The 11,904-nt window shown below is 34.0% G+C and overlaps 1 protein-coding gene across 1 annotated transcript in view; it reads left to right on the forward strand.

The window, feature by feature from the left end:
- PNPT1 (polyribonucleotide nucleotidyltransferase 1) overlaps positions 1–11,904 on the forward strand; it is an 18,147-nt gene that overhangs the window by 2,471 nt on the left and 3,772 nt on the right. Inside the window, exons 5-22 of the mRNA XM_010172251.1 lie at positions 459–539; positions 626–673; positions 1,433–1,546; positions 1,810–1,996; positions 2,512–2,563; positions 2,892–2,949; positions 3,103–3,199; positions 3,296–3,398; positions 4,495–4,565; positions 6,001–6,037; positions 6,810–6,876; positions 6,983–7,072; positions 7,968–8,021; positions 8,127–8,233; positions 8,908–8,979; positions 9,075–9,138; positions 10,740–10,823; positions 11,310–11,393. Coding sequence (XP_010170553.1) covers positions 459–539; positions 626–673; positions 1,433–1,546; positions 1,810–1,996; positions 2,512–2,563; positions 2,892–2,949; positions 3,103–3,199; positions 3,296–3,398; positions 4,495–4,565; positions 6,001–6,037; positions 6,810–6,876; positions 6,983–7,072; positions 7,968–8,021; positions 8,127–8,233; positions 8,908–8,979; positions 9,075–9,138; positions 10,740–10,823; positions 11,310–11,393 — 1,470 coding nt within the window. The remainder of the gene's footprint in view (positions 1–458; positions 540–625; positions 674–1,432; positions 1,547–1,809; positions 1,997–2,511; positions 2,564–2,891; positions 2,950–3,102; positions 3,200–3,295; positions 3,399–4,494; positions 4,566–6,000; positions 6,038–6,809; positions 6,877–6,982; positions 7,073–7,967; positions 8,022–8,126; positions 8,234–8,907; positions 8,980–9,074; positions 9,139–10,739; positions 10,824–11,309; positions 11,394–11,904) is intronic.

The following is an 11,904-nucleotide window of genomic DNA, read 5'->3' on the forward strand; positions in this document are numbered from 1 at the left end:
GTCATGCTCTCTGTCTTTAACTATAGCTTTAGAATGGAAAACATGGGTACATCCAATCAGAATTTCACATGATACAGGCACTGTTTTAAGAAAAGCAGTTTTTATTAGCACCCAAGAGAGCTTTACACTTTGAAAAATGATCCAATAGAGTAATGCTGCTTTTTAGTTTGTCACCTTGTCTTAAAGGTGCTAGTTCCCAAATTTTGTTGCAGTTACAGGAACAAAGTTCAAATCTCTGCTGTACACCAGAGGAGAGAAAAGGCTAATAGTATATGTTACATGATATGATACAGTATTATACATTAGTGGGGTTTTTTCGTGAGCTTTCTAGTTTAAGTACCTGAACAGTTTTCTTTTGCAGAGTAAACTTGTATAAATATGAGGAATGTTTTTGTTTTATTGTCCTTAGCTTTGTATTGACAGCTAATAAAAACGTGTAGGTCAAAATTATTCATTGTCTTTTATCTTATGCCAGATCCTTTGTAATCTTTTAGCAGTAGATGGTGTCAATGATCCTGATATTCTGGCAATTAATGGAGGTAAGAGGACTGTTGAAAATTACTGCTTATGTGTGATTTAATGAGATCCATTTTTTCTAATATAGATTTTTATGTCTTCATCCTAGCTTCTGCAGCACTTGCATTATCTGATATCCCATGGAACGGTCCTGTTGGTAAGTAAATATTTTTAAATGATGGATGATTTGAATGTAATGGAAGACTTAGACCACAGTTCATGCTTTCTTTCTTCACAACAATCTGAATCTAAAGTCCATTACCTTTGTTTCAAGTATTGAAAGTAATTCAACAATGGATAGGATTATAGCGCTTCAAAGCATTATTTTTCCTGGACTAAATATACTTCTGGAAGGATTTATAATCCAGAAATAGTGTGTGTATGTGTGTGTGTGTGTGTGTGTGTGTGTGTACATATATATATATATATATATATATATATATGTTTATATATACCTTATTTTTTTCTTTAGAGAAAAATAGTCTTGAAAAGTATTATTTAGAAAGTAGCTGGATAAGAATACTCTTTCTCCAGGAACTCAAGAAGAGCTTTATTTCATTGTGAATATTTTTGGGGAAGATAAATTATCTAGCCAAGAATGAATAATTAGCTGTATTTTCCTTTCATCTGCCTTTTTTCTAGAAAATGTGCTCAAATGACTAAAAAAACCCAACAGCCTTGTGTCTAGTGCTACTTGGCATTATATGCCCTACCCAGTAATACTACCAAACAGAAATTCAAGAACAGATAATTTTGCCTTACAGACTTGTTTGTAATATATAGCTCACATGCTAATATTTAAAAATTAATCCGTAGCTTTAATTATTGTTTTTAGATGTATAATTTTCCAAGTTAAATGGTGCCTTAAATAACTTCCTTATTATAATAATAATAATTTTCTGGAGTTTCTTTGTAGGTGCAGTAAGGGTAGGACTGGTTGATGGTGAAACTATTATCAATCCAACTCGAAAACAGTTGTCTTCTAGTGCTTTAAATTTAGTTGTTGCTGGAGCTCCGCAAAATCAAGTTGGTAAGTGGGTTGATTATTAATATCTGAGTGTTTGAAAATGAAGTTGGTGCCTCTTTGCAGCTATTTGCCTAATTTTTGAAATTTGTATTTTTATACAGTAGTAGGAATAAACAACCGTGATAGGTTAGGTGACTTTGGGTTCGGTAAAGTAAATTCCATTTTTTTAATGCAGTTTAATTTTAATATGTATTTCCTCCATTCAGTTAAATTGCTGTTGAACAATAAAATACTAATTTACTTCATTTTTAACTTTCCACTGATAGTTATGTTGGAAGCAACTGCTGAGAATATATTGCAACAAGACTTCTGTCATGCCATCAAAGTAGGGGTGAAGCATACCCAGCAAATAATTCAGGGAATTCAACAACTAGCGAAAGAACGAGGTGTTGTCAAGAGAACTGTCCAGAAGTTATTTGTTGCTCCTGAAGAGATTGTGGAATACACAAAGAAGTAAGTTCAGAACAAATAATTTTGGCCTAAATTCTGTTAAGTGACTCAAAATACTTTTTTTAACGATTACTTAATTTGATGAGCTCAGATCAGATATTTTGGGGTTCTTATTTGACAAAATGTCACGTTCAAAATTACTTGCTGCATTTTCCATAGAAACTTAGGAGCATGGCCTTCAGCTGTCTTGTTTTATACTTAGTAAGAAGGACAGCAAAACAAATACCCTGAAAACCCAGTGAAAGTATTGTAAGTTAATAGGCAATTCTTGTGGAATGGTGGGAAGAGGAGTCCGGACGTTGTTCTGTATGAGCCTTGTTGTGGAAGTGGTAACTAATTTCAGAGAGGTGGCAGAAGAGCAGGCAGGAAGGACAGCTGGAGCTAGTCATGCTTATAAATGTCAGGCTAGTGCTTTCATACTGCTAATGAAAACAAACATTTAGTCCTCAAAATAAACTGATTATATAAGTGTTTTTTATAAGCTGTGTTTTCAAAAATTCTTTCTTTTATTCCAAAAGACTTGCTTTTAACAAGATCTATGCAGTGTTCACAGATTCTAGCCATGATAAGGTAAGTAATCAATTCAAACATAATATAATTATTTCTTAATTAATATAATAATGAAACTGTAGTAAGATTAATTTCTTTATGCTAATATTAATAAAAACTCTTCTCCTTCTCTGCATATATGTGCAATAGTAATTGTAAACTGTTCTGTAAATTCTTACCTACCAGAATATTTGTTTGCAGTATGTTATTGATCTTTGAATTTGTGTGACAAACCTATTCCTTATTCCTTGAGTTTTACAGAATTTTAAAACAAACAAAAACCCAACAACCCAAACTTCTTTTGTTATTCTGCCCGTAGAGTTAACTGGTTGCAAATCCTGTGTTCTAGATTTCTAGAGATGAAGCAATTAACAAAATAAGGCTTGAAACAGAAGAACAGCTGAAAGGTACTATTTTCTGCTTTCTTAATATTTAGAGAAGCTTAAAAAGAGGTAGCACTACTTAGAATTACAGGGTGCTCTTTGTCGGACAAGCTATTTTAGTAAAAGTTCTATAAAATTCACTTTCCAACTTCAGATGCAATTTGTTTTTATACTCAGAAAAATTTCCAGAGGCCGAGCCTTATGAACTCATGGAATCTTTCAATGTGGTTTCAAAGGATATTTTTAGAAATCTTACTCTGAATGAATATAGAAGGTAAGCATAGCAAACTCTTACTGAATAATATTTCTGTCAACTTTTTATTCGAGATTGTATTTTCATTGATCTCATAATTTCTGTTTATAATTTTAGGTGTGACGGGAGAGACTTGACTTCCCTCAGAGATATTAAATGTGAAGTGAGCATGTTTAAAATGCTTCATGGATCAGCCTTATTTCAGAGAGGTCAAACACAGGTAGTATCTTTAAACATCAGAATTAATAAGTTTATCAAAAGCTACAAGATTTGTATTTTTTATTTAAGTGCAAAGTTTCCTTTTTCTTTTCATTCAAATAATAACTAGAAAACAGTTTAGATTTAATTAAAATATGAGTCAGTAGACAAAGCTTGGCTCCTTGCTACGTAAACAGTACAGATGTTAAGTTCACATTCTAAGCCTGTGTGCCCAGAGAGAGTCTAGTAAGCATTATTGTGTCTTCCGACTTTCTGAAGAATGTCTAGTAACCAAAGTTAGAGGCTGTAAGGATTCTCCTTGTTCCATTCAGGTTGGCAGGTTTAGGGCATTTTTGGTTGTTTGGGTTTTGTCTCGGTGGCAGGTAATCTGAGGAGAAAGCTTTGCAATTCAGGATGGCTTAAAGTAAAATGTCTAGAGACACTCATGCACGTTGGGAGAAATCTTCTAAAAGAAACTTTATTTGTTCACAAATATGTAACCTGAACTAAAAAAATTTTTTGTAATTGTACAAAAAATTGCATTAATGAGATTCCCCCCCTCTTTACCAAAAGTGTCAGTTGTTGGGGTGAATTAAGATTTTTAAGATTGTACTCAAGATTTGGTCTCCTATGTTTTTATAGCCCATTTTCCTAGAAGACTGTCAGCCACTGATCTGGCTCACTACAGGGTACGTGGGCAGTTGCAAACAGTGATTTACTTGTCATTGGTGTCCCCTCTTATCCCACTAAAAAGAACATATTCTGCAAGTCCATGTGATAAACAGGCTTGTTCTTTTGCACAACATTGTGGCTACATATGGCCCTGGCTCTTAAATGTAGTAGTTCAGTTTCATAGTGAACAAACTGTTCTAGGCTCCTATCAGGTTAGGACACACTAAATTAGTATTTTTAGATGTGATCGCTTGAAATATTGTATAATCTTTACAGATTATGAATAAATTAGTGAAGTGAAGGGGAAAAAAGTTCACAGAAGGGATAGGTGATGGCATTATATTTGTTGCTGAAATCATTCTTTTTGTTTCTTCATAAACAGTAAAAGTTGTGAAAGATGGAAGTGTTTAAGAGCAGTTTATTTACCCTCTGTCTTTTTATTTTAGGTTCTCTGTACGGTTACATTTGACTCTCTAGAATCAAGTGTAAAATCAGATGTTATCTCAACAGCAGTGAGGTATGTATATCTTCTGGTGTTTTGTCAGTGGTAATAAGAGGATGAGCATTTAGGCATATTTGATATAACATCTTTGACACATGCATACGTGTTCATTAGGACTGAAAAATGTGTCAAATTACACTTTGAAGTGGCCTGTTTTCAAGAGATCTTGGCAGTTCTTTCTTGTTAGGGTGACATTAATTCCATAAACACACATTTGAAATTGGAGAGTATCATCCAGTCTGGTTCTGAGAGAAAGAAAATAGTGAATTACTCTTGAATCTATAAAACTGTTTCCATATATCAAGTGTCTTCAGATAAAACAGTTCATGAAAGTTGATCCTCTCTTTGTTCAAGTATTTATCATTGCACTTGGAACCTGATATGTATTCTACTTGTTTACTCTATTTCTCACAAGTTTTGAAGTTTTGCCCAATAGGTTGGATGCACATAGTCCAGGAAGTGCTGTTCTGTTCGTCAAGTTTGGTTCAAATAGAAAAAAAAAAAATTTAAAAAGGTAGTTGTGTGGGGTTTTTTCCCCCAACTGAATCGGCCCATCTCAACATTCTCATTTTGTCTCAAAATAAAAATGTTCAGAGGGTGAAAATACTTTTGGTGTTCTTTTAATGGAGTAAGGAAATTTTAACTTGTGGTGTAGCAAGCAATTCCTTGTGCTGTTAACATTTGAGGGCTGAGGGCTAACTTGTTGAGGAGAGGAAACTCCTTCCCTTTAAAGCTGCAGTTCAGTGATCTCATCCTACCATTGTGGGAGCTTTTACATTCTTTGTGTGTCAGCTTTGCTGTAGGTAATTTTTTTGACCTAGAGGAGTTTGTCCATGATATGTTATTTTTTTTGTTCTTGGAAATTAGTTCCTGTGTTAAATAATGGGTTTTAATTAGCAGTCACTAGGTTGTTTCAAGAATGATTGTTTCTGTAAGAAACTACGTGCAACTCTTAACTTGATGCAACTTCCTTCATAGATTAGCTTTTTTGTTTATTGCTAAGAATCAAGTCTTGTGGTAATTTGTTAACTTTTTTTTGAGCAAGCTTTTTTCATTTAATCAGGAGCTTATGCTTCTATGTCCTTACTGCAGTGTGTACAGTAAGATGCTCATGTTCTTGAAGTTTGATTTTTTTTTTTTATTTTTTTTTTTCCTTCCTTCAGACACACAAAAACCAGCATAAAGAACTGATAGGGCCTATTCTATTCTAAACAGCTAGGGTAACATTTTAATGAATAACACATGAGGCTTTTTCTTTGTAGACTATGCTTTTAAAATTGTTTACTACCTAGAAAACCTTGGGGAAAAAGGTGGGTGATCAGCAAATAAATTAATTCATTGTTATTACTGGGTCTATTTGTAAGCATAACTGAATATAATGTTATGTATTACCTATTGTAAGACATATTTGGTTGCTCTTTTTTGACATGGTCTTATTTTTAATTAATAGTGGAATAAAAGATAAAAACTTCATGCTGCATTATGAGGTGAGAGTTTTACTATGTGACAGCTTTCTGCATGATTCACAGAAGGGCTTCATGTCTTGCTTTTAAAGGTGTAATGGATCACTTCCAAGGATATAAGTTATCTCTAGATTTGCTAAAATGTATTAATTCTAATGAATATGTGAATTTATATAGCTGTTCATGAGCAAAACTGCTGGTTTCCTTAAAAGCCCTAGATAATTTGTAAATTGCCATTTTATAGAGCCTTCTTAATATCTTAACATTAGGTTAGCTCCTTAAGAATGGGTTATTACTGAAAGCAGGATTAACCTGCTCTATTATTTTTAGTAAACTCTATTAATATGTTCAGCTGACATACTACACCAACAGTAAGTAAGTGATTTTACGTCTTGGATCTCTCTCAGCCTTTGGAACTTGCCCAAAGTACTTTGTACAGGCAACAGGCATATCTTGTTCCATTAATTGTATGACAGAAACAAGATTTCTGATATGTTGTTTGACAAGTTTAATTAGAGTAAGTTTGTTGTGTTGTTGTTCAACTACCTTGCAACTGTTTTATTCTCTTTTGTTCTGTAGAAGTAAAACATTTACTAAACACTACCTAAACTGGTCCTGGTTTGCAAACTAAGTGACTGATAGTAGTAATGTGGTAGCTTGATTTTTTTTTTTTTTTAATTAGTTTTTACCTTAAGATGCACCAAAACTTCAAAGAACGTTTTCTAAGTGTATGTTTTAAAATGAAACAAAAAAAATGCTAGTTAATTTGCAGTATACATATTTTTTTACTTTATAGTTTCCACCATATGCAACTAATGAGGTTGGCAAAGTTACTGGTATGAACAGAAGAGAACTTGGGCATGGTGAGTTCAAACTAGAGAAGTCCCATGCTGTTATTTTTAGTATTTTGTCCGATTGCTTGTTTTCATTTATGGATCACTTGATTACATTTTTTTTTTAAAAAAACAGGTGCACTGGCAGAAAGAGCTTTGAAACCAATTATTCCCCAGGATTTCCCATTCACAATACGGGTTACTTCTGAAGTCTTAGAGTCAAATGGTACTGTGATTTTCTTATTTTTAACCTAGTGCTAGAGACTAAATTTGGTTCTTAAAAAAGCTTGAATCTGACAAACTTGAGTTGTAGGCATTTTGGGTAATAGGTTTAACTTTTAATGGTCTTAATCTGATAGCTCTTATTACGTGAAGTACTTAACAATGAAAAGTATGTATGTGGTCATGAACAATGGAACTTCCAGTTTGTATAACAGCACAGTGTCAATGCGAGATGTAAACAAATTCTGAGTTTAATAAAATGGTATTTTTATGCTGCACAGTAAGGAAAATAAACTGGCATGTATTGAGACCCATTCTTCAGTGTTTAATCACAGCTGGTCCTCTCACTGACATAGAGGTAACTTCTCCTGGCAGGAGAAGTCAGTAACTCTTGGCAGGAGTTACTTCTTGCCCATCTCCCTAGTCTGGGAGAGTGCTATCCACTTCACCTTTCTGTAGATTCCCCTGTATGGTAAGAAGCTCCCTGAGGTCCACCTATTTCCTAGCACTGTAGTGTGATCAGGTGGCTGGGAGAAGGGGTTAGTGGAGAAGAGGAAGGAGTTCTATTTGCAGCTTTCTGCAAAATCCACAGATACTTTGTCTAGAATATTTAATGTTAATAGTGGTGCTTGTTGAGCTTTTTTGGTATTGCCGTTGTCCTGGTATCACAACCGTTGTGAAAGATTGAAACTATATTAGCCATTTGTTAAAAGTACTTCTGCTACAGAAAATTTCTAACTGCAATTCCTTATTGAAGTATGTGTGTTGCTGTACAGTATTTTCTAGCTAGCAGCAAGTTAATTGTCAAACTGTCATTGAAGAATATCACTAGCAAGTTTTGTTTCAGATACTTCTGACCAGTGTTTAATATTTTCTTTTTCCCTGTATTCTGACTCCAGGGTCCTCTTCAATGGCTTCTGCATGTGGTGGAAGTTTGGCTTTAATGGATGCAGGTACAAAATATATCACTTATAAGGATAAACTACATATGATAATGTGTTACAGGATTTGGAAATGGCCAAAGGTTATACAAACCTATTTTTATTTGCTACTATTAGGAGTTCCAGTAACAAGTGCAGTGGCAGGTGTAGCAATAGGTCTCATCACCAAATGCAGTGTGGAAAAAGGAGATATTGAGGACTACCGTTTGCTGACAGACATCTTGGTGAGTGTTTCTAGCATTGTTGGTTTTATTGCTGCTTAATTCTGTACAATACCCTCTATGGCCTTCTTTTGTAACTTTTTACCCAGTTAATTCTGCAGCATACACTACTGGAAATACTGAATAGTTCTGTCCTCCCTATTTTGTTTCCCAAACTCCTCCCTTATTTCAAAAAATCTCTATGAAATGTCTAGTTGTGTTTCTTTTTTTTGGTAATTACTTAGTTATTTTTTAAGCTCTCCTAAGCTCTCTTTCCACTTATTTTTTTTTTCTTTTCTTTTGGGAGAAGGAGATTAATAATTCTTGAATACTTTAATTTACTGAAAAAACACAATGTATTGGATGGAGAATGAGCACTTGGCAGGGAAAAAATGCATGTTGTCATGCTGCTGCTGCTTCTCCCTGTGGCAGCCACTGATGGTACAAAATGAGCTGTGGCTCTGTTGTTCAGAAACTTGTCCACAAAAGCTCTTATAAATTTATAAGGAGAGAAAGTAACAGCGTTAATCACGAACAGCAGAACAAGGCTGAAGAAGAACATGGGAGTCTCAGATGTAATTCCAGTTCTGCAGAACTACTTTGTAGCTTATTGAAATACAGAATGTGCTTTTAGTATAATGAGAGTTGACACTGGGATAAGTGACTCCATTTAGCTTTCTTTCTCTCTGTGCTGGTAGGGAATTGAAGATTACTATGGTGATATGGATTTCAAGATGGCGGGTACTAATAAAGGAATAACTGCCTTGCAGGTATTGTAACATTAAATCTTCCTAAAATGAAACTCTGAAAATCTAGCTAAAAAAGCTTTCCTTCCATATTGATGTAATTTAACTCTTTATATTAGGTTGATCTAAAACTGCCAGGAATACCAATAAAAATTGTAATGGAAGCTATTCAGCAAGCTACAGGTAGGTCCATATTTGGATTTGCATTTTATTATACTAAATTATACACTGTATTAAATTCTAAGTTTTATGAAACTAAATAGTAAATTATTAATTTTTTGTTTCTCATTGTGGAAAAAGCTGCTATCTTCAAAAAAACTGGTCTGGTTTGGGTGTTATCTGTTACTTCAATATAGCCACTTCATACAAAATAAATAGCTTTTGGTCAGAGGAGAGCATTCAGTCTCCAAGAAGCCAGGTCCTTCCCACCACACTTAAGTTTCATATTATCGTACATAGTGTCAGTGAAAGTGTCTGCTGCTCCTGGATGTTACTTTTTATTAAAACAGAACAAAAAAGGTGTGATAACTAATGGTCAGCAGTTGAGTACAATGGGTAACTTGTTTTGAAAAACTCCAATAACATTAGTGGCATAGCAAAGTGGGGAGGAAGGGAACTGACACAAAAGAGCAGCATCAAGGTAGAGGAATAGATTATGAAATATTTACATGCTCTATTTTGGATCTGACTAATGCAAGTACAATATTATTAAGTTATGTCAGTTTATACAATTTTTGTCAGACTGTATTAAATCCTTATGTGTCGAGTTGGGGGAAAAAAAAAAAAAAGATTTGCTCTTTGCTGTGCAATAAATCAGTAAAAAGGGCTGTTAAAAATGAGTTCCAAACTAAAGTAACTTCAGACCAATTTTTAAATGTGTCTTGAGCAGTGAGTTCTTAAGTAAAAGTCTATATCATCTCAGGGAGTTTTTGGTTAAGATCTAGCAGCCTGATACCCGATGAATATATAGTGAACAGGTAGTAAAGGCCTGAAGTGCAGCTTTGTGCACTGAAACTCTGGATTGCTTTTGATTAGTGAAAGTTGGGAGAGGGATGAGGCATCTGTTGCTAGTTAAGTATGTAAAGTGTTACCATAATACTGAAATGGATTTGGACTAATACCCAAACATCCTATTACATGACTTTTTAAAAATCCAACAGAATAATGTTATAAGAACATCAAACTATTTTTCATTTACCATAAATTCAGCTATACTTACTACTGAAATTTACTGCTGTCCGTATTCTGACTTGTACAGATAAAATATTTTTGAACCATATGAAAAACTGAAGCTACAAGCTTTAATAAGGATTTAACTAGTTGTAAGAGAAAATGTTCAACTTGATTGGAATACTAAGATTTTAATAAGAAAACACATTTTAAAATATAAGAACTAGTAATAATTTCAAGCAGAACAGCTAAAGTTCCAGGCCAGTGTATTATAACTAATCAAAGCTACATCCTGTTGCTCTTATCAGCCCTCTGATTTATTTAAGTAATACACTGAAACATAGAACTGTATGTAATGTTCTAGGCTGCCTAAAATCAATAAATGTGCTGAAAACTTAGGTTTTCTATACGCAGAGCAGAATGTCATTCTGCAACAAACGTGTGCTCCCTGAAATGTGGTAAATTATCAGGACAAATTCTCAAGTTAGGCAGGATGCAGATATTATTAATGGATATTTACCTACTTTATAAACAATAACTGCATAAATTTATTTTAATCTTATGCAACACTCTTAATTTTTCCCTCCTCCTCCTTTCCCCCCCAAACCCTACAGCTGCAAAGAGGGAGATTTTACAAATCATGAACCAAACGTTGGCAAAACCCAGACCTAACAGAAAAGAGAGCGGACCAGTTGTAGGTAATGTTAGTTGTGTGTTGATATGAATTCATGTCTCTTATAGTTGCCTTTGTTTTAAGCAGCAGCTTATCGATAAAATGGTTTTTAATGAATGTTTGTTATATGTTTCTGCCCCTGCCTCTTGCGGTTATTTTTCCTTTGGGATTTTTGAGGTGAATTTTTTTGGTTTTTATTGCCATGTGGGGTAGCACTATCCCATTTCACTGTACACCAGAAAACATAATTAAACTGAAGGTATGTGAAATTCTCACAAAATCAGAATGTATATAGATCTCAGTATTGGTATGGCTTAAGGTAACTTACACTTATCACAGTACTTGCATTCTATGTTTTCATTTACTTCAGTTATTAAATGTAATTACATCATTGTTCAGCAAATAATACAAGTAGCTATATAAAACCTAAATGAATGTGACTTATTTTGTCATAGTTTTCAGGATTATTATTAAATTTAGCATTTCAGAGTGTTTTAAAATGTTCTTTCAGAAACTATCCATGTTCCATTATCAAAAAGATTAAGATTCGTTGGTCCTGGTGCCTATAATTTGAAAAAACTTCAAGCACAGACTGGTAAGACACTCTTGCTTCCTGTGATAATTTATCCTAATGTGTTAGCTAATTAGCGTCTCTTCTTTATATGAATATTGCTAGTGTGGAGTTTTAATAAGTGGATCATGGTAGCACAGGTATTACTAGCACAGCTATTGCTGAATCTTAATGCTATATTTAAGCCTTTTTGGAAACTGTAAGTAGCTAAACTTAAACTTCCCAAGTTGTTTTGTAGACTACCTCCATAGGACTGGCATTTGTGCTTCAGCAGCAACATCCTAATAAGTAGACAGGAGGAACTATAAGAGAAAAAGATACTTTTAATTTGTGCTTTATGCTTCAGACTGCAAAATGGTATTTGCCTTTGTCTTTAGACTTGTATGTTTAGCTGTTCCATTGCTCAGTACAAGCTGAGTCTGCACTGCATCTTGATAAGAGATGCATGGATTTTTTTAAGAGTTAGGTGGAGCTCACTTCACCTGTACTTAGTTGTGTAGATTCTGCCTGGAAAAGTGCTTGCAGTTTGTCTTGC

The sequence above is a fragment of the Antrostomus carolinensis genome, unplaced genomic scaffold (assembly GCF_000700745.2).
Source record: "Antrostomus carolinensis isolate BGI_N321 unplaced genomic scaffold, ASM70074v2 scaffold24847, whole genome shotgun sequence".
Classification (NCBI taxonomy): Eukaryota; Metazoa; Chordata; class Aves; order Caprimulgiformes; family Caprimulgidae; genus Antrostomus; species Antrostomus carolinensis.